The 24,131-nt window shown below is 41.6% G+C and overlaps 1 protein-coding gene across 1 annotated transcript in view; it reads left to right on the top strand.

Annotated features, from left to right (window-relative positions):
• Nucleotides 1-22,506, top strand: part of RASGEF1C (RasGEF domain family member 1C) — a 73,612-nt gene extending 51,106 nt beyond the window's left edge. The window contains exons 5-14 of the mRNA XM_059483825.1: nucleotides 106-318; nucleotides 2,489-2,563; nucleotides 5,828-5,923; nucleotides 6,954-7,056; nucleotides 7,157-7,236; nucleotides 7,878-7,973; nucleotides 12,816-12,911; nucleotides 13,061-13,184; nucleotides 15,188-15,260; nucleotides 15,660-22,506. Of these exons, the coding sequence (XP_059339808.1) occupies nucleotides 106-318; nucleotides 2,489-2,563; nucleotides 5,828-5,923; nucleotides 6,954-7,056; nucleotides 7,157-7,236; nucleotides 7,878-7,973; nucleotides 12,816-12,911; nucleotides 13,061-13,184; nucleotides 15,188-15,260; nucleotides 15,660-15,684 (981 nt within the window). The 3' untranslated portion in view covers nucleotides 15,685-22,506. The remainder of the gene's footprint in view (nucleotides 1-105; nucleotides 319-2,488; nucleotides 2,564-5,827; nucleotides 5,924-6,953; nucleotides 7,057-7,156; nucleotides 7,237-7,877; nucleotides 7,974-12,815; nucleotides 12,912-13,060; nucleotides 13,185-15,187; nucleotides 15,261-15,659) is intronic.
• The last annotated feature ends 1,625 nt before the right edge of the window (nucleotides 22,507-24,131 follow it).

The raw sequence follows: 24,131 nt of genomic DNA, 5'->3' as shown, positions 1-24,131 counted from the left end.
TGTTGCTGCCTTAGGAGTATTTTGCAGAAAGGAAAATTCAGCACAAAAACCCACTCCTATGTCAAGTTTTCTGGGTGGCTTATGTTTCTCTCCCTGTCTCTCCAGGCTTACTGGAAAAAGATGAATCAGCTTTTGCAAGCCCTGAATCAGAAGCTTGCAACCCTCAGCCATGGGCAAGAAGGGATTGTCAAGATCAGTACTGCTGTCTCTGATAAGCTGGTTGCCTTTAAAACTAAACCTCCATCAATTCAGAGAGAAATCCTGAGTGTCTGCAGTGACCCTTACACCCTGGCTCAGCAGCTGACACATGTGGAGCTGGTAAGTGGGAATGTTTCCCAACTTCTGCAGCCAGAGCTGTTATTTTAAGCCATCAGCTGCTAAGTATTCCAGACATAACCAAAAAATGTCTGCACTGCTGCAGCATATCCCATGCTGTATCAGCACTGCAGCAGGAGGCAGGGTTTGACGGGTTAAGAGATGCTTGGGAAGAAAATTATATATCAGTGTCCCTCTGCAGCTTGGAGCAGGTCACTGTGCTTCAGCTTGCTTATTTGTGAAATGAGAATCCTATCCTAGCAAAGTCAAGTCCCAGGAATGTCACTTTTATAAGGTGCTCAGAGCCTCAAAAACTCTGCAGGTGCTATTGAAATGGTAATTTATAAATGACCATTTATAAATGGCTGGTCATTTATAAATGACCTTTATAAAAGGCTGGTCATTAAGCCTTTTATAAATTTGGAAGAAATTTTAGCAGTTCGCATCCATTTCTGCAGATACACAAAGTTGTGTGTTGTCTGATGTGCCTTTCATTCTTCCCTTTGGGATTTTGTGCATGGACATGCAAGGGTGTGCAGACACCACTCCCACAAATTCCTGCTGTTCCCCCTGTGCTGCAGTCTGCTCCCAAACAGGCTCTTGTGAGAAAAATTGCAGTGCTGGAGCCTTGGTTGTGCTGCACACCCTTCTGCCAGGGTCAGGTGCTCCCCGCAGAGCTCCTGGATGTGCACAGAGGACATAAAACGTTGCTGCCATCTGCAGACCTCTCCTTGCTCTGGTGCCCTGCTGCCCGTCCTCCTTCCCTCTGCTCATCCTGCAGGGGAAGGGTGGAAAAACAAAACATGAAATGCACTGAGGATTGGAGTGAGTAGTAGGAAATCAGAAATTCAGATTTCTGAAGATAGTTTATATTCTGTTTGTCAAGAAGTGGAATGGATATTTTTCAGAACATGCAGCTTTGGCTCTCTTTCCTTTATATAACTTAAACCAGAAAGCAGAAGTCCTTTTGCATGGAGTTTTTCCTTGCTTTTTGTTTTTTCCTCTTCCACAGTGCAGCTGTCTTCCAAGGGGAAATTCCCTGTAACTGAGGCATCACTGCCTTTTTAAAACAGATGCAGCTAGATATTTTAATTCCACTTTACTGTAATCAATTCTCTCTACTTTCTTTTTCATTGCTATGTCTGATATATGAAGTGTTCTGCACTGAAACTGTCTGATGCTTCTTTGTTAGTAAGAATTATTTGATACTTATTTAAAACAGTTATTGATTAGGAAGAGCCCTTTACAGTTATCAGTATTTGGGTGAGAGGCCCAGAGAGAAAGCATAGGGCTAGACATAAAATTTTTCTTTGACCAGAATTACCATTAATTTTATTGTTGCTTGAGTATTCTAAGTTTGGATTCCAAAATAAGTAAGAATTCCAAAATAACTCCTCTGAAACACTTTTGTGGCCTACAACCTACCGAGAATATTTATTTTTCTAATAAACACATTTAAGGAGAGTGGAAAGCTTAGCAGGAAGGTTATTGTGTTGTTGGAGCTGCCACATTTTTTCAGGAGCTGCTGGAGGTGGCCTCTCTTTTACTGAGAGAGATTTGGATACTTTATTTATTCTTTTGCTTAGTGCCTGGGACACTCTCCAGTGTAAGCAAAGCCTTTAATGTCATCCTCAGTGCCTTCCTTCCCCAGTGACCCAGAGCCATCACCTGAGGGTCAGTGCCAGGAGCCAGGGCAGAGGCCTGGGTGGGCTCTGAGCAGTGGGATGCTGTGGGGTGCAGTGGGATGCTGTGGGGTGCAGTGGGATGCTGTGGGGTGCAGTGGGATGCTGTGGGATGCTGTGGACTCCAGATAACAGCATTTTCTGCCATTGGAACAGCTGGGGAACAATTTGGCTTTTGAGTGATGCTGGACCACAGCAGGTCTGAGGGAGCACCAAACAGAACTGATGTCTACTGGCTCCCTGTGCATCCAGCACAGTAGAGGGGACTCTTACTGTGGCTTGTCAGTATTTATTCTGATTTTCATCTTTCTGCTGACATAGTTCTAATTGTTGTTATGAATTTTAATGTCCAGTTAATTGGCTGTGTACCAGCTCAGTGACACCACTCAGAGCTGACAGAAAATGATGCTGTTTTATCAAAAGAAACAGAAGATATTCTGGGGTGCTTTCTTATTTTTCCCTCTCTCTTCCCATTCCCCTACCCTCAACAGGAAAGGCTGAGTCACATTGGACCTGAGGAGTTTGTGCAGGCATTTGTCCATAAGGACCCTCTGGATGGCACCAAGGTATGGTTTGGTTTCTCCACACACAAAGTGTCTCCTGTGACCACAGTTTGTGCAATTGTGACAAGGTCCCCAAGAGCAGGGACACAGTCTGACATGGGCCAGGCCACTGGTGTTGCCATGGCCAGGATGGGAACCTGCTGGCAGAGCTGACACTGGCAGGTCACTGCTGACACACTGGCCACCACCCTGCTGTGCTTTCGGGCTTGTTCCTCCCAGGCTCTTTGAGTGGGACAGATGCTTGTGGCTGTGCACAGCCAGGGAATGTCTGCTGCTCTGGTGGAGGGCTGAAGGATCTGGGTGTGATGTAATGGCCTCAGTGTGTGCCCAGACACCACAGCCATGAGTCACTGAGTCATGAACCAACTCTTCTCTCTCTACACAATAACCCAAAGCACCACAGGGAACAGAGTGCCTGATCAGGGCTTCATCCAAAGGCTGTGAAAGCCACTTGGAGTCTTTTCACTGATTCCACTGAGGTTTGAAGTAACATTTCAGTGAGTGCCTCAATAAGGAAAGAGGCTTCCAAGCTGGAGAGGGAGAGTCAGAGATTTCACATGCTGTCTGAAAAGAAAGGGTGGAAAATTCTTGCCCTGAAAATTCCCACTGAGATCATCAATGGCTGAATTTCCTCATTGGACCCTCAAAGGTATCAGGAAGACCTGTAGTGTTTGTAGTCCTGCACAAAGAGCACCAAAATAGCTTGTAATGGTGTAAATATGGATGGATGGATGGATGGATGGATGGATGGATGGATGGATGGATGGATGGATGAAACGTGCAACATTGGGCCCTTTCCTTCTTGTCTTGGACTTGTGGAGATTCTGCAGTTTGTTTCAGCATGAGGGAAATAGGCAGAGATGGAGTTCCAGGCATTCTGGGCATTGATCACATTCCTTAGAAAGGAGCTCAAAGGCAGAAAATGTGTGTCAGAAACACAAGTACCAAACCAGCCAGAGTGAGATTTCAGCCACCTGGGCTTCAGGTCAGCAAGGCTGATCACAGTGGGGGCAGTCTGGAGCTTTTCTACATGCTTTATGTGGTTGATTTAGCAAAGCTTCTGTGAGCATTGCACACAGAATCACAAAATAGTTTAGGTTGAAAAAGACCTCCAAGATCATTGACTCCAACCCTTAACCCAGCACTGCCAAGGCCACCGCCATACCATGTCCCCAGGTGCCACATCCATACATTTTTTGACCACCTCCAGGGATGATGATTCCACCACTTTCCTGGGCAGCCTCTTCCAATGCCCACCACCCTTTCAATGAAGAAATTTCTTCTAATATCTAATCTAAACCTCTTCTGGCACAACTTGAGGGCATTTCCTTTAGTCCTGCTGCTTGTTACTTGGGAGGAGAGACCAGCCCTACAACCTCCTTCCATGGAGCTGTGGAGAGCAAGAAGGTTCCCCCTCTTTGTCTCCAAGCTGAGCTCCCTCAGCTGCTGAGATTTGTGCCCCATACCCTTCCCCAGCTCCTCTGCCCTTCTCTGGACACATCTTGGGACAAAGTAGCACAAACCTTATGTGGAGTCATATTCCCTGACCCATGGAGAACATCCCTGTCAGACACAGGGAGTTGGCTCAGGTCTGAATTCCCTCCAGCTGGAGATCATATTAAACATCTTTCTTGCGTGAGGGCTTCAAAAGGCTTCACTTATGAATGTTTATCAAGCATTCTGAGCTGCAGATGGAAGATGCTTGGGAGGTGCTAAATATTGCTGCCATTTATAAAGCTTAACCTTTAAAAAGCAGTCTGTCTCCACTTCACTGTTGCACATTTTTCACAAGTTTTGCATTATTAGCTGTGGCTCTTACGCCCTAGCACAGGACAGCAGTTCTGAGATGGAAATACTATTTTCAGAACAAAACCTGGGCTTTGTGTACTTTTTGCTGTAATAGGAAACAAGAAACAGAGCACATGAAAAGCAGCTGTTATGGTTAGACTGGGGCTGATGTGGGTTTCCTTTGGGTTTTTGATATTTACATGCTGCTTGCTAACATTTACTTTTTAGATGCTTTAAAAATACACTTTTATTGTGTTTGTAGTCTATTCATAAAGTGGCTCAGAATTTCAGTCCTGGTAGGCTTTGCTCCTCCATAGCATGGCCCTGTGATTCTGTTCCTAAACACATCTGTATACAGAAACACAGGTGAATATTTTCTTTGAGTTACCTTGGGAATCACATTAAACCTCATTTCCAAAGGGGTTCTTAGTCACTGATTTACCTTACATAATATGGGTGATCCCATTGGCATTATTGGATCTTTGCTTATGCACTATGATTTTCCTCTTAGTGGCATGTGTTTATGGTACCTCTGGGAAATGATGGTCCTAATAAAACAAAATCAGTATTCTCTGGTACCCTCTAGTGGATGTTCCTGAATGTTCAGGCAAATCTCTTGAACTTAAGAGAGCTGAGTGTCCTCCATGGATTGTCTAAGAGTTTAAAACTGGGCAAAGCACTTGAATTCTTACAATCCCAAGCAACATTTTCAGACTGTGTGAACTGCCCTATCACTCCTCTGAAGTCAGATTTTCTGTTGATGACAAAGGAACTGGAAAAATTCAGCCAAGTATCTGCTCACATAGCCTGTATCAGTTATGGGAATTTATGTTAAGTTTTACATAAATAAGTGAAAAATATGCTTCTTGTAATGGCTGTTATCAGTGAAGTGCCTCTGGCATGGGAGTGACCTGTTCAAACACAGCCATCCAGGCAGAGCTGGTTGCTAAGAACCTGTTTCTCTGAAAACTCACTAAGGAAAACAGTGGGGTTTTTTTCATAAAAAATCAACGAGAACTGTGTTTTCTCTTGTTTATCTGTTGTACACTTCACTAAATTCTGATCCCTCCCCTGCAGAAAAGGGCTGTGGGGGATTTTATTTACTGAGGTGGAGGAAATCCTGGAATCAAAGTCACAAACAGAGCTTGCTGTGGAAGACTGTGCCTGTCTTATTTTGTCTGCACGTCCTTGTTGATGTCAGAATCCTGCAATGCCTCAGCTGTTTGTATCCCAGTGAACAAGGGCCAGTGCAGGCTCTCGGTGAACACTTGCTGCAGGCAAAATGGGGCTGTTTTCTGGACACCAGAGTGAATTGTACAGTGTGACACACACGGGATTTTTAAAAGGGACCCTTAAATGCACTGTCTACCATGAACAAGAGAGAGATGTGGCCACTAATTACCTTTGTGCAGTATTTATCTTAGTGATCAGGTCACTGACTGGAACACAGTTATATTTTCTGTGCTTTTTTCCCCCCAGACTTGTTTCAGTGAGCAGAAGAAGACAAGTAACCTTGAGGCCTATGTGAAATGGTTCAATAGACTCTGCTACCTGGTAGCAACAGAAATTTGCATGGTAAGTTACAAGTATGTGTCACGTTTTACCACATACCTGAAGTACCACTCTGAGATTTTATATTAATAAGCAATCCTGGGGATTTATTTCTTGTGTCCCAGCTAAGCATCTGATGGTAAGTTTTAGTAGTGTTGCACTTGCAGAAGAGACCTGATAAATGACAAACATATTGCAAAACAGAGGTGGTGGCACACAGGGGAATGCACTGTTCTCTTGATGTAGTAGGAGCACAGTGTGGAATAATGAACCCTGCAGGGAAAAAGAGAGGGAAAAAATGCCTTGAGTTATCCTGTGAGATTTCTGCCAGCAAAGATTCTAGCAGAGCCCTATTTGTTATCTGTCATCCTAAAGATCTGCTGTGTGTGTGAATTCCCACTGCACAGCTCTCTGTCCTGCTGCCCATTAGTGTGGCTGTGGCTGTTGTTTCTTAACTTGTAGTGGTTTTAGTTTGCTTAACTTGGTCCCATCAAAATCAAATTCATGTTTTTCTCTTTGGAAAGGGAATGAAAAGGAGGAATAGTAATAGTTGAAAGAGCCTAGATAGCCTGTGACACATAAGAATTGCCATTTGAAGATCATCTTTGGAATCACAAGTTAGGGTGATTCCAGTCGAATTAAAATGTGTATTTAAAATGCTTTCACTTGGTGTGGCCTATTGCTAAAGGGACAGGAGAGGGGAAAGGGATTAATACAATGAAACAAGCTTTTTTCTGAGACAAAGATGCTGCTGGTACAGGGGTGTGAAATCCTGCCCTTGGGGAAGTCTGTGCTGATGAACCCATGCACTGAGACAGTCACTGGGGCTGGGAATTGCTGTGAATTTCTTCTGTGTCACTGCAGTAAAAGCTTTGATTTCAGAGGCTGCCAGTCACCAGCATCCCCTGGATTGCTGGAACAGAATTAGGGCCAGTGACTGAAAGCAGATGGCCCAGGCTGTGCATGAAGCCACACTATGCATGGAACAAATGCTTAGGATGACCTCCAATTCTGTATATGCTCATTACAGAGACTCATTTATTTTAATTTACAGCCTGCAAAAAAGAAACAGCGAGCACAAGTCATCGAATTCTTCATCGACGTTGCCCGAGAGTGCTTTAACATAGGGAATTTTAATTCACTGATGGCAATCATTTGTAAGTACAGCTTCTAACCAGGCCCTCCATCAGCTGTCACAGCTGAAAAAGCAAACCCAGCTCTTATCAATGGCTCTGTTTTTTTCTCTCTCACTCATAGCTGGAATGAATATGAGTCCAGTTTCCAGGCTAAAGAAGACTTGGTCAAAAGTGAAAACAGCCAAATTTTTCATTCTGGAGGTAAAAAAAAAAAAATTAAATTCCTGATGCACTGCTTTAATTATAGTCAGGATATTTTTGTTTGGGAATTTTACAATGTTATCCAGGGGAGAGATGTATGGAGACATATTTCACAGGCAGAGAGCCTGATTGTAAGCTGAAATATGCTAGGGGTAGTGAGGAGGGTGTAAAGCTGATGATATGTAAAGGGAATTCAGAGTACTCAAATAAATAAAAGGAATTAAAATAACCCCAAAGTATGAACCTATATGCACACCACAGTGCTTCTACTGATGCATGTTTTGTTTGGCCATGGGCACAATGCTGAATGTAAAGCTCCCAATCTATACCTTGGAGGTTGAGTGAAGACCCCACAATATTTTTCATTGAGAATTGCAGGATTTGGCACACAAAGAATGTGCAGTGCTCATTCTTCACATAAAAGCTCAGTAAGCTGTCAGTAGAAATATCAAAGGTACAAACAGCCATGGGCTGTAGACCTCTCATTGCATCCTTGGGGCTCTGCAGGCATGTGGATTTTGAAATGTACATTTTGAAGATGGAGGCTCTGCTCTGCTCATGGTTTGCTACAACTGAGTGTAAAATTGTCTTTAGAGGGCCCAGGCTATTTTCTAACCACCTGTGTTGTTTTGTGCATGTAGCACCAGATGGACCCCACTGGAAACTTCTACAACTACAGGACAGCGCTGCGGGGGGCTGCCCACAGGTCCCTCACTGCTCACAGCAACAGGGAGAAGGTGGGTGTGAGCACAGCCCCTCCATCCCTCCCCACAGGGCTGGGTATAGGGTTTGCAGGGAAACCCCAATGAAGGGAGAAATGATGAGGAGGTCTCCATCTTATCAGAAGTCTAATTAATTACTTTATTATACTATATTATTCTATACTATATTACATTATATTTCATTACATCTAAACTGAATCTGCCAAGCACTCCACTGCACAGCATCTCGTGACTGTCAGCCAACAGTCCTGACACACACACACCTGGATTCAAGTGGTCAGTGAATCAAAACACACCAGAATCCAATTATCAATTCCCTTCAGGTAAACAATCTTCTACAATGCATTCCATTTGTGCACAAACATAGGTGCTGTAAATGAGATAAGAATTGTTTTTTCTTTCTCTGAGAATGTGAAACTCAGAAATATTCTTGGGAAGAATTGTGTCTTGCTTTTCTCTGAGAAGAGAAATGTGGTTTCAGTGGGGTGCATTTCTGCTGGGAGTCAGTGGCTCCAACACTTGATGCAGATGCTCTCCTCCCTTCCATGGGTCACCACTGCAAGGCCTGTGTGCTTCAAGAAATGTAAAATGTGGCGGGGGGGGGGGAGTGATTGAAAGAGTCTGGATAGGATCAAAGCAAATCCTTGTGGACTTGCTGTCAGACATTGGGAGGGTTAGCGAGGGCAGGACACACACCATGGAGAAGTTTGTTGCAAATGTCTCTACATCCCTGGAAAATTCACAATGTCTAGATTGATAAACCTGATGGAACAGGTACTCCAGGCTGAAACGACTTTTATTTTGGTGATGGAGCAGGAGCCTGGCAGAGGCAGGTGGAGCTGTGCTTTGTTAAACTGTGCCCCTGGCTCTGGCACAGAAGCACCCATTGTGTGATGTGTGAGGTGAGATGGAGAGCAAAGGGCACAGCAGTGGAGGCGAGGTGGGTCTCCATTTACACTGGGGAAAGATGATTTATCACAAGTCCTGCAAGGGAGTCTAGTCTAAATCCATTGCAGCAAATTTGGGGTGATATTCTGTCCTTGTGAATTTTCATTTCATGTGGCTGTTGCTGCCATCTCAGTGAGCAAGAACTGAAGTGTTTTATGAAGGGTTCATGGCAGATGTGGAGCTTTCTGACATGTCACTGATGCTGCAAAAATCAGATTGACAAGGTGTTAGAGTATAGGATCCTCCTGGTTTGTGCCCCAGTATGTTTCTTGTTAATTTTCTTATTCCTCCATTCAATTCTTTATTTTTTGGTATGTGAAAAAAGGTTTGGGTTTTACACTGCAATTGCCCATAGTCATAAATGGGTAATCTCTGCACTAAGCATGGCAGAGCTAAAGTAGATGCTGCATGAACAAGCACAATATGGAATTTAGTATTCATTCACTAGAGGAGCCCAGCCAGATGCTAATCTCACACCCCTGTACATTTGATGTAAATCTGCTGAAGCTAATGGAATCTCACAGCATTTACAGTGAAATGAGATCAGCATCTGGTGGCAGGCTGACTCAGCTGCAATGGGAGTGCACTGAAAAGCACTTCTCTATGCAAAGGAGGGATCATTTGGATGTGTGTGACTGGAAAAGCAATTCTTTCAGCTCTCACACACTGCAGTAAGGACCTGTCAGTCTGAGATGCTTTTGCAGTTCAGCTCTTCTGCAGCCATCATAGATATTCAAACCAGTTGCTTTACTGTTTGACTTAATTTCCTGTGAAGTTAGCAATCTCTCTCATATCTCTACCCCCAGCTGGGTAATACTGATGGCAGAGAGGTTATGAGACTGAAAGGAATCTATTTTACATCATAAAAAGCCCATATTCTGTTTTCCTTGTGTAGACAACCTTAGTTGAGGAAAATGCTCCAGGATATGATTTGGTAGCTGCTCATACTGGGTATTTTACAGTGTCAGATACAGCAGATCATGTAATGCTTTCTGTAGGATTAAGGAATTTTGTTTCTTTTTATAAGCAAGACCATAATTTATTTGTTTTAATGAACTTGAACACATCCAAAAAAACATGATGACTTCTTTTTGATAGATGTTATATTGTTTCTTGGCAAACTCATAGCAAAGCTCACTCTGAAGAAAATTTTTATCTTCAAACTGAGTTGTGCTTGCAGAGGGGTGTACTGGTTAGTAAGCAAGTCTGGTTTTGTCTGTGCAGTCAAATGACCTGTGACAGCTCCAAAATGAAGTCATTCCACTGGGAAACTCTGCCTTGTACTCATGGCATAGCTCTGGCTTTGAAATATTGGGAGTGTGTACAGCACAGCACTGTGTGTTGCTGCTGTGTGATACTGTGGAGCAAGAACAAGTCAGATCTCATTAACTGTCTTCTTTCTGCAGGAGGCAATTGTCCTTCAGCATGTGGGTGGGTTGGATGGCATGGAAGGGGGATTAAAATGGAGAGAAATATGAGTTTCTGGCACCAACCCAGGTTTTATGCTAGCAAAGTGCCTGGAGTGAAGCCAGTGTTAGACTATAATTGCAACCACTTTTGTTGCTTTTCCTACAGAAATTTGGAAAGCAAAACATACAGGGTAATATATTTTTATTAGGAAAATAAATGGTGACCAAAATACAGCAATTCCATGGAAATGTGTAGAGAATTCGTATCCTTGGGTATGTCTTTTAGCACCTTTTGGATGGGATGAGAACAAGCTCTGCCATATTCTGAGCTGACTGGGGGCTCTGCAGCTGCGTTACCCTGGCATCCAGCCCACATTTGTGTACCTTTCCTCTCAGCAAGGCTTTTCCTTCATGTTTAGTACCACTAATGGTGCTGACCTTTCTCCCAGGCAGTGGAGCAGACAGAACAAGCTCACATCTGCCTGCAAAAAAAATATGTAGACAGAACCTGGCAGTGATTTCTAGCTGGGGATCAGTGTCTGGCTCCAGCTCTCTGTATCTTCCCTTTGTATATACCTTTTGAGACCACACTTGTTACAGAGTCATCATCATTTTTGGTAGAAAACAAACAACACAGAGTGAGTTGTATTCTTTATTCCAGGTTGATGATCTAGTTTGGGTAATATGAAAATAAATTCTGAAATACATTTAGTTCAGTTTGACTAGAAATTGTTCCACCCGATTCTAATAGGAGGGCTCAGCATTTTGGGAGGATAAGGCTGTGCTTTGTTTTCATTCCTGAGTTTTATCAGTGGAAAGTATCAGGATAAGTATCCAGTGGCTCTTGGGGCATCAGTCCAGGCTTTTTTATGGCTGTTTGCAGTGACATTGCAGAGTTTATCTGTGGCTGTCCCATGAGAAAGCCAGCAGAATGCAGATCTTTAAAAGTTTACTGAATGTGGTAATTTAGCTAGAACAGAAATTGGCTTCCGTTTTAACAACACACACTGGCAGTAGCTTGTGGACTCCTTGCCTCAGTGTTTTCACTTCTATGGCTTGTTCACCCTCACTGGAGCATCACAGCACCGTAGCATCCATGTAGACTGGAAAATAACAGCTGCCAATCCTGTTCTGGGTCCATTTCATATCCTGTTACAGCTGAGGTACAGCATGAGGTGGAATAACATTAATGAGATGGAATAACATTAAATACTTAACTAAGGGTTGCTCTCTTGGCTGTTCTTGCTTATAATGAGGGCTCTTTAGCTTTGGTGCTGCTTAACAAGCTCCAGCTCAGTTAATATACAAACAGAGCAGCGGAAATATTTGGGCACTGCCATGCAGTGTGTTTGCATTTGTGTTCATGCTGGTTAAGTTTGTACTTGGTGGTTTAAAAGACAGACATTGCTGCCACAGGAAAATGCTCACAGGGGCAGCTGCTGACCTCCAGCTCAAACCCCCCAGGCAGCCTTTTGCTGCCCCAGTGTCACTGCTGGAGAGGGGGGCAGTCTCAGGTTTGACTGTCAGCTTTCATGGACTGGTCCTTTGTGTTATCTTTCTTTTCCCTTTGAGCTGTGAGACAAAGGACTCTGAGAGAGTCTGCTTCACTCTGCATTTCTGCTGAGGTTGAGGATGCACTTCAGGAGTGCTGCTACTGCTTTCTGCTGTAGAACATCTGGTATAAAATGTATTTATTAACCCTGCTTGTAATTCCATCAATTTCAAGAGTCCTACCCAGACTTCTTTTATAGCGGACTCTGATGGGATAGGGGGAAAGCTTGGGTCACTGCTAAATGCCACTCTGCCCTGGATGATGGACAGGGCTAGTTTTGGGAACTACAGTGGTCTCTCTGGCTACTGTTAGCAGTTTCCTGTCAACCAGCTTAATATTTTCAATCCTGTTGTCTGCAGGTTTTTTTGGAGAAGCAGGTTGTACTAATCAGGCACCAGGAAGGAAATTACATGCCTCAAGAGGTAGCTGTGCATGGAGGTGTTGAAAATGAAGGAGCTCCTGATTAACTGTTTGTAGACAAGTCCTTGCTCACCAAATTTTAGGCTGTCTTTCCTTGTCCTTGGTTCATTGGTTCCCACCTGTGTTTAAATAGATCAATTTTTGTGTTCAACATCTCTGCTTATAAGGACACAACAGGAAAGGGAAGAGTTCTGCAGTGTTATTTTGCTCTTTGCTGTCTGATGTTGTCATCAGACAGTGATGTTGTTGATAATAAACGGGGCTTTTAGCACTTTCTTAGTCATGTTATTGTGCTCAGTGAACATTGTGTTCAGTTCACTTTCATCTCAGCATACACTCTCCTGGTGGCTGAAGGTCTCTCTAGACACTGCTGCCCTTTTGCTGGCCTGTAGCTGTACTGCTTTTCAAGTGCACAGCACACTGAAAAGTTAATACTTCTTTATTCTTATCTCTCCCAATTGAGTTGTTCTTTCATGCAGAGAAAATACTGAACTGAAAAGATAATGGTATTGTCATTTCTCTCCACAGATTGTGATCCCCTTCTTCAGCCTATTGATCAAAGACATTTATTTTTTGAATGAGGGATGTGCTAATCGCCTTCCAAATGGACATGTCAACTTTGAAGTAAGATCTGAAAAATGTTTTTACCTATCCCATTCTGATAGCTGAGGGACTATCTGAGACTATTAGCCTGCAATTTTCAGTGCAGACCATCAAACACTGAATATGAGGTAATATTACTATATCTGAGTGGAATGATTTTATGTTTACAGAAATTCCTGGAACTGGCTAAGCAAGTAGGAGAATTTATAACATGGAAACAAGTGGAGTGTCCATTTGAGCAAGACCCTAACATCATCCACTACTTGCACACTGCTCCCATTTTTACTGAAGATGGTAAGACTCTGTACAATCACTCATCACTGAAAAGGTCTCTCTTTATCACTGCTAATTAACGCCCTGATCCATGCTTTGGTGATCTCTCTCACTGTCCCAGCTGTTTCCTGGCTTTCCTGCCAAACAGCTTGTTTATGCCCAGTCTATCAATGTTTTTGCAAACACAGCCTTCTAGCACATGAAGCTGCTGCCTGATGGCTTTTTCTCCTGTCTCTAGCTTCTCTATAAGGCACTATCTAGGAAGCTGCCATTGTGGCCTTATTTTTTTAATCATGAATTGAGGCCACACAGGCCTGTCATGGGCTCCCGTGAATGTCAGCTGTCCCTTAGCCACTCATTGTGTGATTGATGGAACCAGAGCTAATCTCTCTCACAAACCAATGCTGTCATCTCTTCAGCAAACACAGCTCAGGGCCTTGGAGCCCAGCTGACCTCCTCCTCTACAGCAATGATATGTTATATACAGAAAAGAATTTTTAAGAAAATCTTTTCTATTCATTTCAGCTGTAGCTATGAAAGCTGTTCTGAAATTATTTCTCTTGTTCTTTTATGCATTTCTGTCCTTGTCAGTTTGGTATCAGCATGTCAGTGTGTGTCACTTCATACTGGTTTGTGTCAGCTCTCTCTCTATACATTGGCACGCACAGAATTGTCTGTAGCAACCTTCCCAGAAGCTATTCTGGTGATGGGTTTATTTCTTCTTCATTCCATAGGAAATTTTCTGTACTAATCTAAGGTAATCAGACCAGACATCTTTTATTTCATAGAATACTTCAGAAAGCAAAGTACTGCTTCTAAAATCCTGCCTAAATCTTAAGAATGTCTGCCAAAATAGAATAATTAATATGATTAATATGTATCAAAAGGAGATAGAATGAAGGCATTTCTTCTTTATTTAGGCTCTAAAGGGACAGAAAATGAAAGTCAGGGTAAAAGTATAGTTCTCAGACTACTGGACTAAAAAAGAGTGACCTCAACCCACTAATTGTATGTAGATTTTCTCCCTCATGTCCTCCCTATATTCATGCTGCTTTTGTGAAATGCCCTTTGCAGAAGCCACAGGAAACCTCCCCCCTTACCCAGGGGCAGTGCAGAGTAGAAAGAACTGCCCTGAATGAAAGGTGGGAAGAGATCTGAGGGAGATTCAGCAGTGAAATGCAGCTGTACTGTGCTTGTCATGATGTGGAGGAATGGTCAACACTTGAATATTAAAAGACAATGCATTTGTAGCACAGACTTGAATGGTGAGATGGTTCCAGCAGGAAAGAAAAAAGGCATCATGAAACAGTCAAATGAGGAAATGTGTGTGAACACAAATTACAGCCTGTGATTCTATGAAGACAGTGAGATATTATTGCACTGTCAGCTTTTGCAGAGGAGACTCTACAATCTAGACTCATTTTTCTGTCATAAAATACATTTTACAGTATAAGGATTTGCAGAGGGAACAAAAGAACAGATTTATTTTCTTTCACTGCATTCCTTCTCTGGTTTCTGTAACTCACTTTTACCTTGACAGTATTGTGTATGCATTTAAGATACCACGTTCCCATAAGCTTTAAAAAGATTGAGGAACATAAAGTTGTGTTATGTGATGAGAATATCCTTAGTTTTTGAAAGCTTATGTGTTTAGGTGTCAGCTCTCACTGTGTCTTTTTTAAAGTTCATATAACTCTTGAGTAGCAGTGCTGTGATGGAGGAAATGGGCCCAGATCTCTGTATGCAAAACCAGAGACCATTCAGCTGCTTAATATTGTAGTGAGAAGGTGATACTAACATATTTTAACTCTGGGCTCCTTTACTGTTCCATCAAAATTAACTAACAGCTTTGCAAGGTAGACCTGTGAGCTAATAAACATCAGTGTCCCACTGATCACCAGCTACCCGAGGGACCATGAAGTTTTACAGTTTCTCTTTCTATGTGGTACAAAAGGATGTACAAAAATGCAGAGGGATGGGGGTTCCTGATGCTATTGGAAATAACACATATTTACTGATTCCAGGTTTGTATCTGGCTTCCTATGAAAGTGAAAGTCCGGAGAACCAGACAGAAAAGGACAGGTGGAAATCCTTAAGGTAAACTCACATTTTATCAGCTCATTTCTAAAATACCTCCAAACAGCTGCTCTGATACTTCGTTAAATCTTGTGAAGTGCAGATGTTTAAGCTGTAACCCCTGAGTGAGGTCTCTTCCATTTAAAACTAATTTGCAGAGCTAAGGCTGCACTGATAAAAGCTCATTTTAATCTCAAATTATCCTCCCTGTAAAGAATACCCTCAGCTTCCTGTACCCATGCCCAAGCCTGATACAGAAGAAGAATGCTCCAGGTCAACTGGATCTTCCAAGAGTTTACAACTTTTCTAAGAGATGTGAAATGGTTTGGTATAAATGAGAACATGAGGAGAGTGATTAAAACAACCCAAACCTTTAAATTTGCTTATTTAAAAAACTATCCTTATGTTTTACTTTTACAGATCCACCATTTTAGGAAAGACTTGAAGATTGAGAGATTATTGCAGTAGGTCAAGGAAAAGAAATCCGCAAACATTTTGCACTACTGATTCCAAAGATGCCTGTTTGGGATTTAGACAATTTCTTTTGTTTGAGTTTTTTTGTTGGGTTTTTTTGACTGCCTAACATGATGGATGAACTGGATTCATCCACTGAAATCAACAGAACTGTGTGCACAATGATGCTTTTCTATGAGACAGAGAGAGGAAGGACAAACAGACTATTTGTGGCTGTGCCCAAACTGCATCAGGATCACTGTAATTTTGCCTCTGAAGGAAAATGCAAGAAAACCAGAGCAGGGAGAATCATGGTACTGCAACAGAGAATGGAAAAGTATAAAAAAGGAAAGCAAAAATACACAAGAGTATTTCAGAAGCAGGTGCTTCAGACAGCAGTTCTTTAAACCTTTGAGGATTGTAAAATTAAATCAAAGACAGACAACGGCAATCTGGTTAATTGCTGAATGAAGAAAAAAAGAACTTAACCTTGCATCAGCAGTCCCCCAGCCTTGTTGAACAAAGCACCGACTGCTGCAGGTTGGAGCGTGCAGGGATGAGGACTGACACTGCTCACACACACGTCTGTCACACATAGGCCACGTCAGCATGGGAACATTGTCCTGACCCCATGGATTTTTACAGAACAGCCTGGAGTGTGACTCTTGCGTAGTTCATCTTCCCACCGCTGTTGTTGCTTTCCTTACTGTGAATCTGGGCCGGTCTAAGGAGGGCACAGAGGGTTGATGGTGCTGCTTGAAGAAACCCCCACCACTCCTGAGGCTGAATGAAGAAGCAAATTACTCTGGACTCAACTTACCTCTATTTAATGTATGTAGTGTATTCCCTAAAGTTATTGATGCTGAGTTGCATCTTTTAAGGGGTTTTATCACACTCAAAGAAAAAAGGTACTTCATTACCATTTCTATGGGGTTCCAATTAACACAGTACTGTTTATTTTGTAACATGATACTTAGGAGGATGGGGGTTAATTGCTCTGAACTTGGGAACTACATGGTATGCTTTAAGGAGACAAAGGGTTTCAGACTGGAATGAATGCACTAAAGAATTTGTCATTCATGAACAGATAACCATTTTTGTCTTTTTTAATTTTAGGATGTAAAATTCACAGTTTCCTTACAGATAACATGAAATAGGGACAACGTCTTGTGTTTAAAGCTGTACAATAATCAAGGTGCTACTGTAATAGATATATTAAATGATAATGAACTATATTAGATTCAAAACTAAGCCCTAACAGTAGACTTATTGTTTGTGTGTGGAAGGAATGTTCCTAACTGCCCCAGAAAAAAAAAATATCTCAAAAAGCTTAAATGAAACCTCAATGCCACATCATACTGAACTTTGCATTTTTATTACTGACTTGGTGCTACCTTTGCAGATATTCCAGTCCTTCTCTCCCTACAACAGAAGGATGTAACCCTTTTTTTGAAATCATTAATAATTTTATTTCAGCACAGAGTGATTCCAAGTGACTGTGGTGTTTTGAAAAATTAGGGTAATCACAAAACCTGGCTGTGTTGGCCTATTCAGCCAGAAAACTGGAACTGCTCCTGCCCTCTGCCAGGCCTCAAAGCTGTCCATGCCTGAGTGAGCTGTTGACCCGGGGGCGTGGGCAGGCTGGTGTTTGAGGGAGCAGCCTGGGAATGCTCTGTGGGGTGCACTCCAGGTTGGATGTGTCTGCAGAGCAGTTCTGCGCTGGGTTATGGGAGCCCAGTCTGGCTCACTGAATCCTCTTGTGCTTGCTGACCTGAGCAGGATGGATTCTTCTTGGTTTGCCAACAGGGCTTGAGGCAGAACTTCAGGTCTCCTTTTCCTGTAGATCTGCACATGAATTCAGATGGGGGGACATAAAACTCTAATGTGTTTATTGCAGCTTTGTATGGAAGAACTGAGGACGTAAGGATGGTACAGCATCATTGCAGCCATGGAATGATGACTGTTCTGCTGATACTGTGAATCTGCTGTTTGTTAATTTTTGTACATGAGCTGAGAGCTGTACAGAGGAACTATACATATATAGCTCTTCCTTCAGGCAGAACCATTTCCAAAATGAAGCCATTAAAAGCCTGTTAAATTTTCAGATGAATCCAGAGCAATAACCATAAACGTATCTACAACAATGCTAATGTTTAAATGTGTTTCCTAAATGATAATTTTTTCTTCCAATCTGCATATTTTTAACAGGCACAGTGTGACTTCACAGTGGAAATATGGGGTTTTTGCTTATCTGAAACCCAGTGCAGGTGGATGGGCCCTTTCTTAAAACCTGCTTTTTAAAATTCAAATCCTCACTCCTTTTCTAATGAGCCACTAGAGGTTGGTACAGATGAGATTAAAACCTGTGACAATTAATTAAAATATTATTTCTCAATATAATTCCTTATATTTTGGGGCACCTTCCATGAATTTGGGCAATTTTGCAAGTTCAAGTTAAAGTAGATCTCCTAAAGTTTATCAATGTTGCAAACTAAACCACTTTTGTAGTCCAAAACTTTCAGACCTCAGTGTTTAAAATGGAAGCATAAAGGTCAGATCTAGGTGGGTATTAAGGGCTTAGTGGGAGTGTCAGAAGCACTAAATTATTCTTAAGCCTTTATGTAGTCACACATTTAAAAGGTCTTTTTTCAGAGGTGCTAAACATCCTCATCTCTTGGGGTGTAGTGAAGTAATTATTGCTTTATAGATGTGCATGGCACATTAATCTGTAGTGTTTGATCTCCAGAGACATTCACTGCTCTTTGCAAAATGTCTTGGAGATGAGAGTACAAAACAAAATGAGTTTAAAAAACGGACTTCAGGAGACATAGCTTGTCTTCACAGAATTTTGTAGCTGAATCCTTTTTAAACAGAAACAATGTAAGCCTTAAGTTGCAGCTGTCAGTGGCATTTCTAATCGATCTGTGGCCTAACCAGGGTGAACAGCTCCTGGCAGGAGTGGGGTTAGAGCCTTGCTTCACCAACAAGCACCAGTACAGCTGAAAACAAAGAATGACAACTTGGGCAATAAATTTCTCCTAAAAACGTATTAATATTACATGAAAAAGAGAACATGTACGTGTCTAGTATCTATTTTTCTTGCTATAAAGGCATAAAGAACTCCTGCCATGCTGAAAGGAAAGGATCACTTCCCACTAGGCACTAAACCACTCTAAGGTGTGCCGTCATTAGACCAACATCTAGACAAGTTACTCGTAGTAATGTTGTGGCTTTCTAATTCTGTTTCTTTGAGCGGATTCACTCCCTGGCAGCTGCTTGAACTAATGCTACACAGAGAGCAGAACAAAGCTAGACCTGTAGGTCTGCAGTGTTGGTATCAAACCCTAAGCTGGTAAGATGTGAATATGGCGCAGTCCTGCAGAAGCATTAACTTAGTTTCTGGTATACAGCAGTATTTTAAAAGACCCAAATACATGAAATCACTTCTGCATCTCTTCCAGTGTAATCAGAATGGTAGCAAAAGTCCCATTTTTCCATGTCTTGAGTGTGCCATCCTGCAATGCAGGGATAGGTGTAAAGCTCAGTGTAAAGCAAGGAGGGAATTGTGTGCCTTGAGCTTCTTGTGACGTCAGTAGATGAACTTGCTCAATGCCTTTTGAAAGACACTTAATTGTATACTGTGTTGCCCTCAATTTCACATCCACATTGATCACATTACCAAATCAAAGGTGCATGGATATAGGGCAGCTGGGCACAACTAAATTTTCAGGGCAGAAACTCAAAATGAGTCAAGCATCAAGCATCCTGTGCCCCAGAGTACCCCAATTAGACTTCATTGCTCCCCCTCTTAGGCAATGAACACAATCCTGTTGTACATCTCTGGAAGATGTCACTTTAAAAAAGTGTGGACAGCTGCTAAAGCACTTCAAATAAGAAACAAATTAAATGTAGAGATATTTTTCTGAGCTCAAGAATACTTTATGATGTGGTCAGTGGTGATAAGATAATCACTCATTTAAAATTAAGCTGTCCCTTCCTGATATCTTGGTTATTTCATCATGTTTTATTGCAATAGTATAATGCACCTTTTTTTTAAGCACATGAGCACTGGTTTGCACATTACTTTAAATCCAGTTTAGAACAGAGCTCAGATCACTGAATATGTAATTGGAATTATCAACTGAAAAGAAATGTTAGTAGAAAAAATAGTTATGTATATCAATGTAAAAATGTTACAGAGTTAACAGTCTCTGGCCTAGCAATGACTGTGTTCCATGGAATGAGACTGATTCCAAGCACAGCAATGTGCCAGAGGAAAAACTCCAATTAATTTTGATGGGCTTTGAAGCAGTCCTGCAATTATTAACTGGAGTTTTTAGTTATTCATAGGTATTAAATTGTATTGCCAGCTGGTGTAGTCTCTGTGCCAGGTGCAACTCTCAGAGGGCAGATGCACTTAATAGTCAAAGTCCAGCCTTAGCAAAAGTTTTCTTTGACATTGTTGAACTTTCAACAGCAAATTCAAGGACTAAATCTGATCCAATTAATTAATTCATGTCTGAGTGCAAAATTTTACTTTCTGGCTTTAAGAACCTTTTTCTCTTTTTATTCTGGTAGAAATTAGCCATAATGTCTCAAATTACTCTCTCACTGGAAATTAAACCCTCTGTGATTGTGAACTGATGATCTCCATTGTTGTAGTTGCAGAATGGGGTTAGGGGGTGACAAGGAAACAAGGAAGAGCCCCTTTGTTACTGCTCAGACTCAGCTGTGGGCCAAAGCTGTCCTTTCTTTTGTCCTTTGTAACACCACCTGTGGAGTGGAATTCCCTCTGTAGGTGGTGCAGGGCATTCCTGAAGTGTGGGCACCCAGCTTGGCATGGCAGCACAGGCACCACCAGGGGATGATCTCAAAGCTCAGCGCACATCTACAGCTGAGCCTGCACTCTGCTTTTCTGGGACACAGCCCTTTTGAAGGAGAGAAAGTTCTTGGAAGTTCACCTGAGGCAAAGCCTTCCTTACCCACCCAACAGAATGATTACAAGAAAATTCTTTGAACTAAAAGAAGTTTTCTGTAGTGGACTTAAAACAGTGAAGAATTTGTTGCTTAGTTGACAGAGATTTTAAGATCTAAGAAAATAACTATTTTAAAAATTATGATAAATACTTTGATGGTTATTAACTTTCATATTTCCCTGCATGGTGGCAAAGTGGAACTAAATATCTTCTATTAATATCAATGGCAGCTAGGCAGGCAAAGGCAGGAGAGAATAGTGAAATACTGGTGCAGAAAATGTTACGAATAATTTTGGTTTAATATTGGCTAGAGTATGTCACTTCCCCTGAAACCACTGCCCCCTGCTCTGTGGAACAGCTGAACTAGTTACCTTGTTAGATGGAACAGATCTGAAGTTTAATCTGGCTTGTATTAATTTCTTTTACAATTCTTTCTGCATATTTTCAGACAAGCAAAAAATACTAAGTACACTAAAGCTAATGCCCATACCAGGCATCACATCCTGCATTGTTACATTATGCCAGTGTAGCTAGGGAGCAGATAGCTTGTATGGCTGGTATTTCATACACTCTGCACGGGTGCAAGACACTGAAAGTCAGGCAGCAGCCTCAGCTGCAGAAAGAAGCTGAGAAAGAGTCACTGTGCCGAGCTCCCTGCCCTGCTCCATGGCCAGCACAGGCTGGAGTGCTGTAAATTCAGAGTGGCTTGGACTGCTCACTCCTCCCTTGATGCCTTTCCCTCCACAGAAGTGGTATTTTGCTCCATAAACAGCTCTTGCAAAATGCCAAAGGAACATTTTTCTAGCTCTCTGCCATACAAAGGCTCTGTATTCATACTCCACATCTGTCATAACAGAATAAGAGTCCTTCTCTCTTTTCATCCCCATGGCCTTAAAACTGCCAACCCAGATTAATATTGCAGTGTAGCAATGTTCCCAGGCCTCCTAGAATGCAGAATATTTAGGAGTTCAGAGCTCAAGAGTCCTGCAAGTTAAATGTTTGTAAAGAAACCTTCTTTTTAAAAGGTGCAAACCTCCATCTGATGGAATTTTGAACAGAAAATGACATATTCCAGCTACCTTTCAGAGCAACATAACTTCCTCAGTGAGCTATTACTGGTCAGTACTATATCACCACTTTCATTATTGAATTATGCTTCTAAAATTTCAGTCTTTTTGAAATTAATATATGATGGGTTTTTGATGATTGGTCTGTGGGCAAACAGAATAGAGAAAATGGGGGCTGTAGTTTAGGCTGTTGACATCATCTGTGTTTCTTTAGCAGCCCAAGCTGGGTTATCACTTACTGTCTGTCCTTGCCTTGAACTAGGAGTTGTTCCAATATAATTGTCCAAATTATTAAAACTCAGTGAAAGATGCACATGCAGAGCTATTAAATTCAAGTGTTTCAAAGTCTGATTCTTACAAAGGTACAAGTACTTCCCTTGGGGGTTTGTCTGTAAAAACATCATTACTAGTAGACAACATAGATGGAAAACAAATTATCCTCTGGCTTCCAGAATTCTTAGCATTCATCAGCTTATGAAGGTGAAAGATCGGATTTTAAGAGTGACTATCAACTATTTAAACTAAACTCCAAGAACATAGTATTTTTAAACTATTAGAATGATACTATTTAGTCACAGACCTAAAAGCACAGAGTAAAAATGGGTAAGCAGAACTATCTTTATTTTCAGACTGAGAAATTCAAAGGCTGCAGGACAGGCCCAGGGCTACCTGGGAAGCATGTCCTACCCAAAAAGGTACCAAAATTTTAGTTTTACATTTCTTCTGGTGTTAATCCTTTTTACAGCTGTGCTTAGATAAATGGGAACTAAATTATCACTTTAGGTTTTAAAAATAATCAAGCTAAGAAATAAATATGACTTAAAAGAGTGGTATGTATTAATCATGTGAGTGATAGCAATGAGGAACTGTGCTTTTCCTGTATCTTTTTCATTAAATTAAAATTCATGTTGTGATCAGCATTTTCAGGTCAAATTGAAATCTCTCTACCATAGAATCACAAAATTAGAATAATTTAGGTTCTAATTTCCCTTAAAGGAAAGGACCTTTAAGATCACCGAGTCCAACTTTTAACCCATCCATAATACTCAAACCATGTAGCTTTGTTAGAAATTCCCAGAATACCAACACTTTATTAATTGCACAGGCAGGAAACAGTAAAGTTACTTGAAAGTGGCTGTTACGATTTTGTGACTGTACATAGATCTTGCAAAATGTTATTGGTAATATGCATCCTGTAGCCCACATAAACACTGCGAGAATAGCATGGTCATTGTTACGCTTTATAGCTGTTGTGGAAAATGTCTTAACCTGCATTCATGCTGATAGTGCCCATCCTACTCCCATGCCTTTTTATACAGTTGTGGTAAGATTGTTATGAAATCCTTTTGTCAGTCATGTTCCAGCTAACTTACCTATGTATAGAATTTATATATTAAACCCCCCTAATTTATACTGTGTTTTAACAGTTTGCCTGAACTGTCTATGGTTTCTAAATTTTGTAATGTGAGTGTCAAATAAGAATAATAATTAAAAAAAAAGGTTTGTCTGTGTGGATTTTTTTTCTTTGGTTTTATACACAGTAAGGATTTCTACAGGATAGGCTGTGAAGAAACTCACATTGCTTTGAAGGAGATGTCCCTGACTCTGCACAACAATTAATGAATATGTGTGTAGGAAGAAACCTGTAGTTTCTGCTCTTTCTCATTTCCACCTTACTGCTTCTCTCTCTATCCTCACACATGAAGTTCAAGCATGTGCACTGCAAGGAAAGGAGACAGATTCACAGTTCCCATAACAAAGTATTTTCCCAAACAGGAATTGTAGAATGGAAACTTCATAATAATAGGAGGAAAAAGCTGAGACTGGGTCTGAGTGTTTTTAGTTTGTTTCTATAAAACTCTGTGGTAAAACTGATGTTTAAATGTATTCTTTTAATATTTGTTTTGCTGATGGTAATACAAATAATAAACTGAGAGGTGCTACTGAAATGAGGGGCCCATTTCAGTAACAATGTAGAGCAAGAGACATCTTGCTCTACATTGCTTAAAATTCTTTTAAATAAAGAAGAAAGAGGCTTAGAGGTGAAACTTGTGTAGACAGAAGTGGTGGAGTTCCCTTGATGTCACATTTGGCACCTGTACCATGATGTTTCTGTGAGTAACTGCTGTTCAGCACAGCTGTCCTGCCTGCTGTCACCAAGGGAGAATGGCTGGATAAGAGTGGTGGCACTGCCTCCAAAGCTGCAGAAGTGGATGTGCAACCTCCTTCCTCAGCAGTGTTCCTACTCACAGCACTAGAGCTCCTCCTGCCAAAAGGAACTGTTGAGTCATCTGGCTGAATTTCCTGTTAACTGTGGCTTATCCAGCCTTCCCCATGTGAAGCCCCCAATTCTCTATTAGGCTAAAACATTTCAATCCTCAGGAGGCCCAGCTGTG

Source organism: Ammospiza nelsoni, chromosome 16 (assembly GCF_027579445.1).
Source record: "Ammospiza nelsoni isolate bAmmNel1 chromosome 16, bAmmNel1.pri, whole genome shotgun sequence".
NCBI classification, from domain to species: Eukaryota; Metazoa; Chordata; class Aves; order Passeriformes; family Passerellidae; genus Ammospiza; species Ammospiza nelsoni.
This window is presented reverse-complemented; position numbering and strand designations above follow the sequence as displayed.